Below are 14992 nucleotides of genomic sequence, written 5' to 3'. Positions count from 1 at the left end.
CAGCACTGCTCCTGGGGCCCCTAGGGCTCGCTGTGCCATGTGAGGACCTGCTGCACTTTCTGGACCTGAGGTTGGGCATGCTGCGTCTGGGGCTTTCTGGGCCCACTGGGCCTGGGGCTCGGTGTGCCGTGCCGGGGTCTGTTGTGGTTCGCCACGCCATGCTAGAAGTCACCGGGGCTTCCCATGCCACACTGGGGCTCACCATTGCACCTCCCTGGGGCCGCGTCATTTCAAGGCTCACCGAAGGCCGTGCGGCGCCGAGACTTGATGACGTCACATGATGCAGAAGAGGTTTTGTATGATAAACTGAAGAACAGTAGCTTTTCTATCCAAGTTGGTGAGTCAACCAATAAATGTCATGTTATGGCATTGGTAAGATTTGTAAACGATGGTGAAATTCAAGAAACCTTTTTCTGCTGCAAAGAACTACATGAAACATGCAGAGGCCAAGATGTATTTAAAATTTTGTCTTCATATCTGGAAACAAAAAGTCTGTCTTGGAGGAACTGTGTTGGCATCTGCACTGATGGTGCTCCATCAATGATTGGCTCCATGAAAGGTTTTGTTTCTCTTGTAAGAAAAGAAAATCCTGATGTTGTCACAACACACTGCTTTATTCACAGAGAGGTGTTAGTGTCAAAAACTCTTGAAATGAAAAAAGTTCTGGATGATGCTACAAAAATGGATAACTTTGTTAAACAAAGACCAGTTCACTTAAGAATGTTTAAAAAACTGGGTGAAAACCTGGACAAAGAACACATCTGTTACACACAGAAATATGGTGGTTCAGCAGAAGAGTTCTCAACAGGGTGTTTGAGCTGGAGGCAGAATTGCAAGAGTATTTTTGAGAAAATAGTATTCCACATTTTGCTGAGTGCTTTGAAGATGGAGAACGATTGCAGAAATTAGCACATTCAGTGGACATCTTTCTTCACTTGAACCAGCTGAACAAGTCTCTACAAGGTACTGGAGAAAACGTTTTGACTTCAAGTGACAAGAGTCTTCAATTTAAAAGAAAACAATGTTTGGAAAAATCATGTTGCAAAAGGAAATATTGAAATGTTTCCACTGCTGCTTGGGCTTGAGAGTGAGGAAGGATACCAGAAAGTCTCAAATCTAATTGAAAACCACCTGGAAGTACCACAGAACAAAACTGATCAGTACTTTCCCTCCCTTTCAACACAAATGTATAACTGGGTGAGGGATCCTTTCTCTGCATCTTCTGCTCAGTCTGAGAACTTCATTTTGAAGAAAGAGGAAGAACTTTGTGAACTGCAGTCTGATCATACACTCAAGATGAGATTCATTGATCTACCCATGGACAAGTTCTGGATTTCTGTGAAAGAAGAATATCCTGCCATTCATAGGAAGGCACTGAACATTTTGCTGCAGTTTTCAACTTCTTACATGGGTGAGCAAGCTTTTTCTTATGTAACTAACATCAAAAGCAAAGACAAAAAATATCTTATTTCAGTTGAAGATGAAATCCCTGTGTGCTTATCTCAAGATTGGCCCAGAATTGAGTATTTTTCCAGCAAAAAACAAGCACAGGTTTCACATTAAAGAGTTAAGTTTCATTCTTTATTTTTAGTTTAAGAACACTGTTAATGCATATATACAGGCCTACTTGGATGGGAGAACAAAAGAAAATGCTAGAACTGGAGAAGAGATTGGAAATAAAAAACAATATCCCAGGAGATAGCAATGGTAAGCTATTTCCTTATCAATGCTAAGAAAACATGGATGTAGCCTTGTAGTCACCAGAAGTTGGGTGTATGTAACTTAAGGTTGACTTCACCTGTTGATTCAACCTGTCTTTTGAAAATATGAGACTCAACACGAAGTCATGAAATTAGATGATATTCTGACCAGCTCATTGGACAGTTTATTGCATGTTGCGTCTTGACAGAGGCAGTGCATTTCTACAATTCAACACAAGCTCAACAAAGTTGTGTTAAGCTTACAAACTAATGAATATAACTTAAATGCACCATGGAAACAGCTGCCAAATATAGGCAGACATTTAGACAGAAGCAAGATTTTCCAGTGGAAATCGTCCTCAACTCTTCATACAGAAATAAAGCTGGAGATTATAATGTGATATAAATAATGGGTATTTGTTACAAGAATAAATTGGACAATCATTTCATAGTCTTTGAGGATCTGTTGCTATAGCCCTTGGTAGATGTACTATTATCTAAGTGTAATCCATGCTTCCATGGAAGCAAGAGTTTCAGAAAGAGGGATGAATGATAACCCTGTATATAAGAAGCCATCTTCTGCCAAACCATCCAAACATTACGTTTCTTATCTACATTAGGATTGAAAAAAATCATACCCATGATTCACATCTGTCTCTTCATGTTGTCAGTCAAACATTTTCATAAATATTTATGGCAGATGTTCTACCATGTGATAAACATTTGGATAAAATTATCCAGAAGTATTTTTGCTTTCATCCCTGAGTATTATTTTCCAGTGACAATGTCTACAGGCACTGTCTCCTTTTTAGCGAAAGGCAGCTTAACTTTAGAGGGGGCAGAACCATGAGGAGGGATATCTGGGTCTTTTTTGTCTTCAAATGCTTGCAAGAGCTGCTGCATAGTCAGTCTGAACACAAGGCGGGGATCTGGACCAGGCAAAGACGGACAGTTGCAACTTTCCCTTATTTTAAGTGCCTGCAAAAAGAGAAAGAGTGTGTTATGACCGAAGCAAAAAAATCTACCCCAGAAATCCATAGTTTTAACCAAAACCTTAGTGTTGTCTCATTTACACAGTTCAGTAATGTTGGCTTGAACTGAAAACGTCTCTGAATATATACAGGCCTACTTGGATGGGAGAACAAAAGAAAATGCTAGAACTGGAGAAGAGATTGGAAATAAAAAAACAATATCCCAGGAGATAGCAATGGTAAGCTATTTCCTTATCAATGCTAAGAAAACATGGATGTAGCCTTGTAGTCACCAGAAGTTGGGTGTATATAACTTAAATGTTAAAAATGTTATATTTTTTAAATATAACATTTCCACCTTTTTTGCACACTACCAATACTTAAAAAAAAAGGTAATATTTTGATTTGCACATGGTTTTCTCAATATTGCTTATAAAAATTAACTAGATGTAGACCCAGCCACTTCCACTTACCAATCAATAACTTCACAGATATTTACAGTGACAGAGTTTTCTCTTATTCTCTTGTTGAACATAAGCTACTGCATGACTGCATTAATGTCAAATTGTATTACTCAAGCCAAGCAGAAATACTTGGGTTATTTCTTAAAAAGAGGAAATGCAATTCCTTTCATACTAGTGTAGTTTTTTAAAAATCTTGTGGATTTTTTTTTTTTTTTTGGTAAAACACAATATTATATCCATCTTCCATTTCTTTAGTTCATTTATCTATCATAGCAGCACATCAGCAACAAAGCCAAACCCTCAAGGGGAATAGCATAGCTTAAAGAATTTTTTTGACTGTGGAAGTTTGAGAGGGTAAGAGGTGCCTGATTAAACATACTTCACACTGGTTTATCATCCATTAAATACAAGATGAAGGCTACAGGCATGAGAGATAGAGGGCTATGCTCAGCATGGAACCTTCTGAAACCTTAAGTCCAGTCAAAATGATATTTGCAACAATTTCCTGTATGAAGATTTATTGCTGATACTGAAAACTTAGTCTCACCAAGGGAATGCCCTTTGCTGGCTATTTTGTTTTATTTAGTGCCAATAACACTGTGGACCACAGGTAGTTTAAGACCTGTTACTGGGTTATAGCTTGACCTATGGTGAACTGCAACAGCAGCAATACCATTGTAGAAATATATGGAAAAAAATAACAGTGATGTCTATTGTTGTTTATTTGGAGTAAAATTCCATTTAGTTCAAATGATACTTTCTCCATAGTATGTTTAGGACTTCAATCTAAAAAATGGGTGCTTGCATGTATGGGTATGTGCATGCGTAAATAAAGTCCTAGGTCTGGAAAAATACAGTTTTTCATATTTACAAAACCCACTTCTGCACCGTTCCAAAAAGGATAACACTCTGCTGTGCTGCCCCACGTCCACCATTCACACCCATGTTCCTGTATCAGCACAAAGAAATTAAATAAGAAACCTTTTCTTGAAGTATGTATAGCAGATTATGCAATTTGCTTCAACAGAGCAGAATACTTAATCATGAAATGTGCTTGCAAATTTGAATGCATACTTACTATTTATATGTTCCCAGAGCTAAAATAAGAAAATAATGAATATGGCATATGCAGAAGTTTGACACCTTTCCTTCCAAATGTTTCCTACAGTGTCAAACCCCACAAGGCAGCCAAACTTAGGAAACAAGGATCACTTGGATTTCTTGAATGAACTGTGTTGCAAATAGGATAATGTAGCAAAATCCTGAAAGCCTGCCAAAGCAATTCCCCAGGTCAATTTCTACCTAGCATCCTTAAGGTAGAGTTACTCTGAGTCTCTTGGTCATGCTTAGTCCCTCCCTGAACCAAGGAATCTTTTCTGTAATGGTTCAATTCCCTCCTGTAACAGTCTGCTGTTACACTTAAGACGGTGAATTAACTGAATACACTTAAGACTGTGGAGATGATTGTGGACTTTAGGAAGAATCCTTCTTCCTAAAGAAGGAATCCTTCTTTAGGATCCTCTAAATCCTTCTCCTATTCCTCCCCTTACTATACTTAACAGTCTAGTATCAGTGGTAGAGTCCTTCAGGTTCCTGGGCTCTATACTTTCCCAAGACCTGAAATGGACGTATAACATTACAGCCATTATTAAAAAGGCACAGCAAAGGATGTTTTTCCTGCGGCAACTTAGGAAGTTTAAATTATCCCAGGAGCTCTTGGTGCAGTTTTATAGGGGAATCATTGAGTCTGTTATCTGCTCCTCTATAACTGTCTGGTTTGGTTCTGCAACCAAACAGGACAAACTCAGACTCCAACGAATAGTTAAGTCTGCAGAAAGGATCATTGCAATCCATCTGCCTTCTGTAGAAGAACTATATACTGTGAGGGTCAAAAGGAGGGCAGAGAGGATATCTGCAGACTCTTCTCATCCTGGGTACAATCTGTTCCAACTTCTTCCTTCAGGACGGCGCCATAGAGCTCCTTATGTTAAAACATCCAGACATCAGAATAGTTTTTTCCCTCGTGCCATTGCTTTGCTGAATACCATGTGATCTTTTTTTTTGCTCTTATCCAAACGCACCGTTGATTTTGCTGTTATCACCGAAGATAAATTCCTTGTGTATGTTTTATACCTGGCCATTAAAGTATTGGTATTGGGTCTGCTCCTTCTTCCAAGTTTGTAGGGAGTCTGAGATATTCCATACATACAGTACAGCCAGCTAAGAGTCTTTCTATTATTCCTTCTGGAATTATTTCCACTCCTTCTTACAGAATTATTTTAGCTCGGAAATATTCTTAGGCTTTCTTGCATGTGTTGAACGTTTGAGATCTCCCCCAAAACTTTCAATAATATCCAAGTCTGGGGACTGCTGAAGATCACTCCAAGACCTTTATCTTTCTTTCCTGCAAATACTTTATGGTTGATTTGAAAGTATGTTTCAGACTGTTGCCTTACTAAAATCTCCAACCTCTTTTTGCCTTCAGTGTTAAAAATAGCTAAATGGTTCACTTGATTCGGAACACTTATAGAAGCTTTCCAAAATATCCCAGATTTTTGGTTCACCGCTAACTCAGAAGCAGCAATTCATATAGAAGAAAAAAGTTCCTGTGATAAATCGAAAAGGAAGCAGGGAACTCAAAAGTTATGTTGCACATGGATTCAGATTTCAGACTCAGCAGACACTTAACAGATGGGGGAGGGGGAGAAGTAAAGTCTTCTTTCTAGATACACAAGGTAACTCAGAACAATTTGGGCAAGTAAGACAGTAATATAGTTTGTATATTTATATACCACCATTCCTTCAGAAGCTCAAAGCAACTTATATGGGAGTCTCCATAACAGTGAGCCTGACAGGTAGATTGTGCTGGGGGAGAAGGACTGACCCAAATTCAAATGAGGAATCCAATTCTGAAACCATGGGTTAGGCACCAAAGGAAAATGGGGATAGTACAATTTCAAGAGTAACGCTTCAGAATCAGACCATTTTTCAACCAAAGCCCTCTTGAATTAGCTAGTTGCCAATTTATTTGTTCTATTTCCTTCACCTTTCCTTCAGAAGCTTAAGGAAATGTAAAAGTGTTCTCTCTTCCAATTTTTCTCCAAACAACCCTATGAAGTACAATGAGCTAAAAAGTAACAATTGCCTCCAAATCACCACAGTGTTTTCCCAGCTTATGTGAAACTGAGACCCTGTATTCCCTGATTCTACGCCAGCTCTTCAACTACTACACCACAATTGGCAGTCAGAGAGACATTTTCACTTACTGTATCTAAAATTCTTTAAAAAAAAATTAATATAGTCGACAAAGGAAATAAATCATGTGAGACACCTCCATAGTCATTTGAGGTTCTCTCATCATTTCTGGCAGTCTCCATACATGGCAATTTCCTCAAAACAAAAATAAAGTCAATTAATAGGGAGGTTAATTTAAAAAAGACAAAATTAGATTAAAACATATCTAAACCCCCCTACAAAGACCACTGAGATAAGGAGAATAAGACTCATCTTGAATTATGCTGTTCTTAGAATCAGTCTGAATACTCTGGGACCAAAGGACAATATCTGGAGAGATACTACACCTTCTCAATTCAGCTGTTATTCTAAGACATCATCTTCCCACATATATAGAAAAGGCTAAACTAATGTTAAATGAAGGTGTGAAAATCCATGGATTTTTTTTATCTACAACATCTGCTTTCCAGTAACACCTGTAGGCTGCAAAATCTGCTCACCAGTAAATTCTAGCAATCTGTAATGCAAGCTCATTAATAAGTATACTTTAATAGATATCATGGGATTCCAGTTACTCAATCAATTCAGCCAATTCTGTATGAACAGAGAGCAACTGGGGTTCAGGAATATTATTTAATATTAAAATATATTATTTTAAAAATAAGTAATAATAATAACCCATACTTTTTGGAGGGAATGGAGGGAATATTTAGTAATATACACTAAAAAAAAAAAACCCTAATATAAATACCAAAAGAAAAAAATAAACCAGATATCTGGAACAGAACATGACTAAAATTGTCTAAGAGCTGAAGCTGGTAAGGTAAGAAGCAGTGATTCTCAGACTAGAGCAAATTATTACATGGGATATGCAGCTCTGACTCTCAAGAGCAGGAAAAGTAGTCAAAGGTCCATTGCCTAGAAAGGATAGGAGAAAAAGGCCTAGGACTTAAACTGAGGTAGGTAGGTAGGTAGGTAGGTAGGTAGGTAGGTAGGTAGATCTTGAATCTGCAGTAGGCAAAGCTTCTGCATGTATATGACAAAATGTGGGCCTGCGTATTTATCATCAACTTTTTACTACCAACTGAACAGAATGGCTAGCCTGGAAAACATTTAGGCTGATCTTTAATCATAATACAAATAAAGAAAACTACTGGCTCTAAAAAAAAAATCATCTTACTTACCAGTCTTAAAACTGTCCTAGAAAAAATTGTTTCTGTCAGACCTTGGCAAGGAACTAAACTTTTACCTAGTTCTGACACAAAATTTCAAAAGGTATATTTGTGGCTATGCTTTGCTTCTTTTTTTGATACTAGCATTTCCTGGAGATAAGTAGTTTTGAAAATATTTGAGAACAGGGTCTGTATACCCATTATCTAACTGTAATCTTCTATTTTAGTTGATAGTAGAAATTAATATTTCAATAGCTTTCGTAATGAAATATGCCAGGCAGGGAGCTCACCAAAGTGGTTTCCTCCAACAGTGACTATGCTAAGCTTTTCTTTCTTTTATTCTTTTAAAATAGATTTTCCCCCACTTAGGCAAATATTAGAAAGCATATATTGCTGAACAGCTCATCTAGATCAGTGTTTCTCAACCATGGCAATGTTAAGATGTGTGGACTTCCAGAATTCTGTGAGTTGAAGTCCACACATCTTAAAATTGCCATGGTTAAGAAACACTGATCTGGAGCAATATATTTAGGGTGTACAAAAACCATTTGGCTATTTGCGTTTTGATTCCATTCCCAAAGAGAGAACCCAAAAGAACAAAACCCCTAAACCCTTGGAAAAAATGTGAACCTTTGCCTCTAATTTATTTTATCAGTTGTTTTTTTTAATTCTCAAGACACTGAAAGGGTTTATTGAGAATTTCAACCCAGAACTATCTTCAAAACAGAAATTAAAATAACTTCATCCTCATCCAGTTTTTCCTATTATCTACATTCTCATAAATGCAGTATTTTAATCTTTGGTGCTAATGGTTCCTAATTATCTAATTTACAACAAATGTCTTTGTAAATTCTGAAAAGGGTTGGTTTTCTAGCACTGTCTAGTTTCAAGGCCAAATCAATTATATCAGCTAATAAAGTGTTTATCTTATTCTGTGCCAAATGAAATATATACCAATAATAAGCCTTGTTTTTGTAGTGCAAGCAGTTTCTTAATATATTACATAAAATAAAAGCAGAATAGCATAGCAGTTTGCTGAATGATTTTACGCCATTTACTGAGCTCATAGATCATGTTAGGGCATTATGTGGTTTCTCTGGTTTTGGTTTTGTGTACTACATAACTCCAGATAATTCTGTTTTATTCAGTAAGTCATGGTTAAATAAATCTTTAGTGAGAAGTATCAACCATATTTCTGGGCCCAACCTACCCCATAGGGCTCTTGAGGAGGAACTACTATGCATGCCACCTTGAGATGCTGCAAGAAAGATGAGGTACAGATGATGATGATAATGATGATGATTTAAAAATCAAACTAAAGATTCAGGTTTTTTGGAAATGTGTAAATGGGCACCAGTAAATATAACGACTGTCATATACTTGCAGTAGTAAATGAAGCCTTTCCTTTTCTGCTGCTGTTTGAGGAAACTGTCTCCTTGGGCACAGAAATCTATAGAAAAGAAGAACTACATTGTCAGGGCAAAAAAAGGATGAGTGGGCCAGGGGCAGGGAGAATTGTTCCATTCTTATTTGGTTCTTTCCCTTTTTAAAACCAAAATCTGGCTCCCACCAATCCAGTGCTGATGTAGTTTTTCTCCCAATTCAGGAGCCTAATAGCAGCTTGAGAAGCGTTCATGCAATGAGCAAAATCAGAATACATTCCCGAAGATGTCTTCTTCTCTGAGACAACAACCTCAAGGGAATAATTTCTCCCCATGTAAAGAGCCCCTCCAAGAGAAGGAATTTTCTTCAGGACTTCAGCAAGGAAAATCCCTCCACCATTTATTCCATCCAACTGATGCTAATTTCACTTTCAAAGGTTGCTCATGTTAAAGGGAAAGCTACTGTATCTGCCCCTTAATAACAACTTACTTTTTTCTAGCATTATCTAGTGTTAATTCCTTCTTGCTTGTTGTTCAGCTAACCCCATATTCTTTCACTAAAATAAGAAGAAAGCATAAGCAGTACAGTACTCACTTATTCATTTATTATTTTGATTTATAAGGCTGTCCCGACTCAAAGCCAACTCTGGGTAGTATACAATTAAAACCAATACAATAGCTAAAACAACACCCCCCCCAAAAAAAAACCTTAGAGACAATATCATGTAATGGGGAAAATGCATACAATGGCCATACAGATCAAATGGGCACACCAACAACCTATCCTAGGGCTTAGGGGAAAAGTCAGGTGTAAATGTTTGAAGGCTTGCAGGGTCAGAGCAATCTGAACCTCTGGGGGAGATGCTATTCCAGAAGGCAGGCACCTGGATAGAGAAGGCATGTTTTCTAGAGCTCCTCAGATGACATTGCTTAACAGATGGGAGTCAAAACATGCCCACCCTGTTGGATCTTACGGGGCAAGCAGAAATAACGGGAGACCTGTAAACACAGCAGGGCTTATTATTCAACTTCCAGCAAAGTGGGTTGCCATTAGAACTGCATGCCAACAAAAGGAAACTCACAGCCCCAGTACAGTATAAATCCATCCAAGAGTAGACACAGCTCTAACCATTGTTGTATGCAATTCTCCCAGGCTCAAACTATTCCCACTTTCTTTCCTCCTCTGCTGTCCTGAAGCAAGTTGGAAGTGTTAAAAAAAGGAGGGACTGGAAGGCTGATTCTCCATACAAGGCCAATATAGCTCCCAAACATATGAAGAGCTTCCACTGGACCAGATCAGACCAGAGCATTATCTAGTTCAATATCCTATTCCTACAATGCATAAAATTCAATTGTTACTCTTTATAGTGAAGAATTTAAAGATTTTAAATGAGATTGCATGCCAGATTTGTTATGAAAAGATATAAATATTGAATTTTCCTTAGGTAATAACTGGATTAACAATCATTTATACACACACACACACACCATATGTGTGTGTGTCTGTGTGTGTGTGTATATATATAAACTGAATCAATGTCTCTATAATATACAATGAATAAAAGGAGACTCTGCTATGTAAATGAAGGATCACTCTGATCGTCTATCAAATATGAAGCCAAGGCATTTCAATTTCGCCTTATGAAAAAAGCTTACCCACAGAATTCTACTTACAAATCACATGAATTTCCGCTTTGTTTCCCACTTTCCTTTTGTGTGCTACAAGCTGCACTGGGGCAAGACAAATGGACACAGAAAGGAACAAGTCTGGGAGGAACAGAAAATTGTCTAGGACCCTACTTCCTAAATTCCCATACATCTTGTGGCAGCAAATACAATTATTTAATTAGGTACCAAACGTGGAAATGAAATTTAATCTTGTAGGCGAAGAAAGAAAATTTCTCTCTTGCCATTGTTCATATCCTGCTAAGTGGTATCTGCCTGGTGAAGTCAAGACACTTGCAGAGATCTGCTGCTTGGGTGAGAGGGAGTGAAGGAGAGGATTCTCCTCAAGCAAGAAGAGGGTTGAGGTTCCTTGGGTGTGGCCGTTGTGATAGTGGGCTTGGTAATTGGGGTCACACCAGAGGGGATTTATGGTTTGGAAGGAAAGTGATTGGATGTGAGGGAAGTGGTTTGGTGTTCTAGTTGGTTTAAGGAAAACATGTTGGGACTATGGTTGAACATGTTTTTCAGAAGTTCTATTCAGCCAGCTTGTACAATTAGCTGTCCGATGTGCTTCACCAGGACAAGTATGGGCCTTTTTTTTTTTTAAGCACTGGATAAGTTATCAGTGTGGATGAAGATGACATTGGAAAATGGGAGCCTTGCAAAAAACTCTGATTAGCAACTGGATGCTGGAAGCTGCCTCAGTGGAGGGAGATGAAATGGGAAGTGACAAATGCTCTAGAGCAGAGGTTCTTAACCTAGAGTCCACAGACTCCTCAGAGGTCTATGGATAGATTTCACGGGAACTGCAAACTTCGATGGGGAAAAAAAAACTATTTTCACTAAACTCTAAGTGAAATTAATCTTTTCATTCAATAATGTATGTAGGCAACAAAGTAATTTATGGCCTCTAGACTGCAAAGATATTTATTAACTTCAATAAATCTCACTATCTAAAATTATTACAGCCTAAAAAGGACACTGTCTTGTTACTGATTAATGGATTGATAAAGAAGCATATTTATTACATTACATAATTGTTATTTTTATTATTTTGGTAAGTATGCTTGAGCATAATTGGTTTCCTTAGTAGTATAATCTATATCTCTGGATGTTATTTTATGCATTTAAATACATATTTATGAAAAGGGTTCCAGTGGTTTCACCAGACTCTCAAAGTGGTCCATGGCACAGAAAGGTTATGAACTTCTGCTCTAGAGGAAATGGATTATCTGGACCATTTTCAGTCAGAATTCAGAGCTGGGCATAGGACTATAATGGCACTGGCTGCTCTAGAAGATGACCTGCATGGAGGAATTGCTTCTTCTCCTTTTCTTACCAGACCTTTGATACCATTGATCATGGGATTCTGGCTGGGGATGTACTGCATTACAGTGGTTTCATTTCTTCCTAAGCAGGCATTCCAGTCAGTGGTAAAGGGGAGGAGAGGTCAGTTCCATAGGTTCTCCTCTGTGGGGTTCCCGAGGGATTGCCTCTTTCATCCCTGCTGTTTAACATCTATATGAGGATGCTAGGAAGAGGCCATCTATTGGGTTGGGGTGAAATATCACTAGTATGCTGGTGATACCCAATCACATAATGCCACCCTAGGCTCAGCCACAGATGCTGTTACGGTCTTGACTCAGTTCCTGGAAGCTGTGAGGGCCTGGATGGGATGAAAAAGACTACAGTGAAACCCAAACTAGAGAGAGTTGCTCTATGTCCATAGATCAGCTGGTTCTCCTTCTGCTCAGGAGGTTACCCTGGATAGGGTAGCACTTACTCTGAAGTAGGAGATACATGATTTAGGGGGTCCTCCTGTACTTATGGCTACTATTTGATGAGCAGGTGGAGGCCATGGCCAGGTGGGTGTTTGCCCAGCATCAGCTAGTGAACCCAACGTATCTAGATCATACCCACTGATAATGATAGTAGTTCATTCCCTCCTTATTCTTTTTAAGGACTGCTGCAGTGCACTCTACATCAATCTACCTCTGAAAATTCAGAAGCTGCAACTGGCATGGAACATAGTGGTCTGCATGCTGACAACTGAGAGCCATTATACCTGAGTTATACCAATAATGCAGTTGCTGCACTAGTTGCCAGTAGGCTTCTGGGTGCTATGCAAAGTGTTGATTTTTCTTTACCAACAAACTTATTCTTGTATTAATGCTCTGCCCCATCTAGTAGTTAATGTGTACTCTATTAAAATGCAAGCACTGAGTATCTCATTTAATAGCAATGAATATTGTGCAGCACACCAATAGCTGTTACAAGTGCCTTTGCTTTGAACATGCTATATGTAAATTTCACTAAATATTCTTTTTTTACCAGTAGGATAGAGGAAGAAATGAAGTCAATATTCAGTGTCACTCTACTCATTTATGTTATGCCTTACATTTTCTTTGGGCATACTTCAAATACTTTGGTTTGCAGTTTTCATTATATTTTGGAAGAAGTAGTTAAGCCAAAAAAAGAAAAAAAGGATCCTGGAACTGATAGGAACAAGTACTATATTAATATAATTGTTAATGCATTTCCTTCCTCCATGTGTTAAATTATAAAGAGCTACATGTCTGCTTTATCAATTAGATCAAACAATGCGAATATTTGACAGTACCTATCTAATTGCAAGACTCATCCTTACTGGGAAATCCTCCTTTTATTGAATTGACTTAGAAGGAATCCTAGCAGAATTGAATCTTAACAGGAACAAATAGCCTAATCTTGGACCATTACCACCTTTCCCATTTAAAACAGCTCAAGAAATTCACAGGGTAATTAAAGCACTCTACTGGGATTTAATCTGATATTGGCTGTAATCCATGCTGCCTCTCAATGTTCATCCACTGTTGCTTAGCATTTTTTAAATATTATTTGTTCTTTCGGAGGTAAGAAGACATGGGCTTACTAGATGAAAGTTATGCTGTGCGTGATTTTGCTTCATCTGTGCTTTGGGGCATAGCTCTATAAGAGAGGTTTGGAATGGATAACTACTCATTTAGAAGTTACTATGCCTTGAACAGTTACAAACACAAACAAGATGAAGATCCCATGTTAGGAAATACTGTCATTTATTTCTGCTCATAAAGGCACTCTCATTCAAGCCACAGGAACTCTGCCAGGAAAAGAAGCATCAATCCCAGAGTACAGTTCAAAGCCAAGTAGTTGCTCCTTTGTTGCAAGACAGAGAACCCTTAAACATGTTTCTTGACACGTACCTAGCAAACACTTTCTTGACATGTACCTAGCAAACACAGTCAATCTATATTGTTTGATAGCACGCAATGGCTATTGAAAATGATGCAACTGGGATGGACTGAGACTTATTATTTCAATTCTGCCTTTGTGAACACTCCACATTATGGCTCAGCATAAAGTCCCCATGACATTTAATGCGGCCAGGGATGCACAAAGACAGAACACTGTAATTTAGCTGAAACTTCTAGAACTGCCCTGAGACTGGAGTTAATGTTACAAGTCAGACCAATATTTCTTACAGGCAAGTAGAAAGCTCTCCCCACCCCTACCCCCCAAATTTGGCATAGCATCACAAATGTTCACAAGTTGAGATTATTAACAGTAAGAGTTGTGACATTTGAGAAATGTTCTAAAAGACCACAGGTAAATTATACCTATGGAAAGTTTGGCTGTCTATTGCCTAGTAATAAATGTCCATACAGATTGTATATTCTGTGCCATATTTTATGACAGCCTCTTCACACCACGTTCCTTAAGTATATAGCTATAGATTCAGCACATTGTTCTTTCTGCCAAATTCTGATTGCTTCTCCAAAGCAGATACCACATTCATTATGTATACAGAAAACAAAATTCACTGAATCACTTAGGATTTGGGTTGTCGGAAGGATGATTATCTTTCAAAAGACCAGGTTGTGAATCATCCCCACGGAACAGGACTTCAAAGATTTGTAAATACCATTTTTGTTTTTGTAAACCTTACACTAAACATTAATGTACAGTCAAGTAAACTAAATTTTAAAGGAAGAATATAGTAAACAAAATTATATAGTTTTCTGAATTACAGTACTAACTCCAGCCTCAACTTCAATATTTCAAGTAGATATAACCCCAGTTTGGCAACCAATGACACATCTAAAAAAAGCATTTATAGTCTCTATACAAGTCTGTCTGCCTATCATCTGCATACACAAATATGCACAGATAGGCAGCATTCACAGTATCCTAAATTATACATTCCCAGAATACTTCTCTACATCTTCTATCTTCGATCATCCAAGTGTTAAATTTCCCCTCTGACTTGCTTATCTTAAATCTCTACAAACCAATTCTGCACTTCAGATCTCTCCTCAAGGATCTTTTTTCCCATGCTAAATTGAAAATCTCCTTCTACTTCTTGCTATAAAAGTAATAGCTTTCCAC

The 14992-nt window shown here is 38.0% G+C and overlaps 1 protein-coding gene across 5 annotated transcripts in view; it reads right to left on the bottom strand.

The window, feature by feature from the left end:
• OMA1 (OMA1 zinc metallopeptidase) overlaps positions 1–14992 on the bottom strand; it is an 81846-nt gene that overhangs the window by 40033 nt on the left and 26821 nt on the right. For 4 of the 5 annotated variants that reach the window (XM_007432810.3, XM_088154310.1, XM_025169515.2 and 1 more), the window contains one exon: positions 1564–2678. The exons of the other annotated variant lie outside the window; for it this stretch is intronic. In XM_007432810.3, coding sequence (XP_007432872.1) covers positions 2469–2678 — 210 coding nt within the window. In that variant the 3' untranslated portion in view covers positions 1564–2468. Of the gene's footprint in view, positions 1–1563; positions 2679–14992 lie in introns of those variants that run through there. 5 annotated transcript variants of the gene reach the window in all.

This window comes from Python bivittatus, unplaced genomic scaffold (genome assembly GCF_059951505.1).
Source record: "Python bivittatus isolate LINGU-HERP-01145 unplaced genomic scaffold, Pbiv_v1 ctg000700_np1212, whole genome shotgun sequence".
Taxonomy (NCBI): domain Eukaryota; kingdom Metazoa; phylum Chordata; class Lepidosauria; order Squamata; family Pythonidae; genus Python; species Python bivittatus.
The sequence above is the reverse complement of the archived record's forward strand: the minus strand, read 5'-3'. Positions and strand labels throughout refer to the sequence as shown.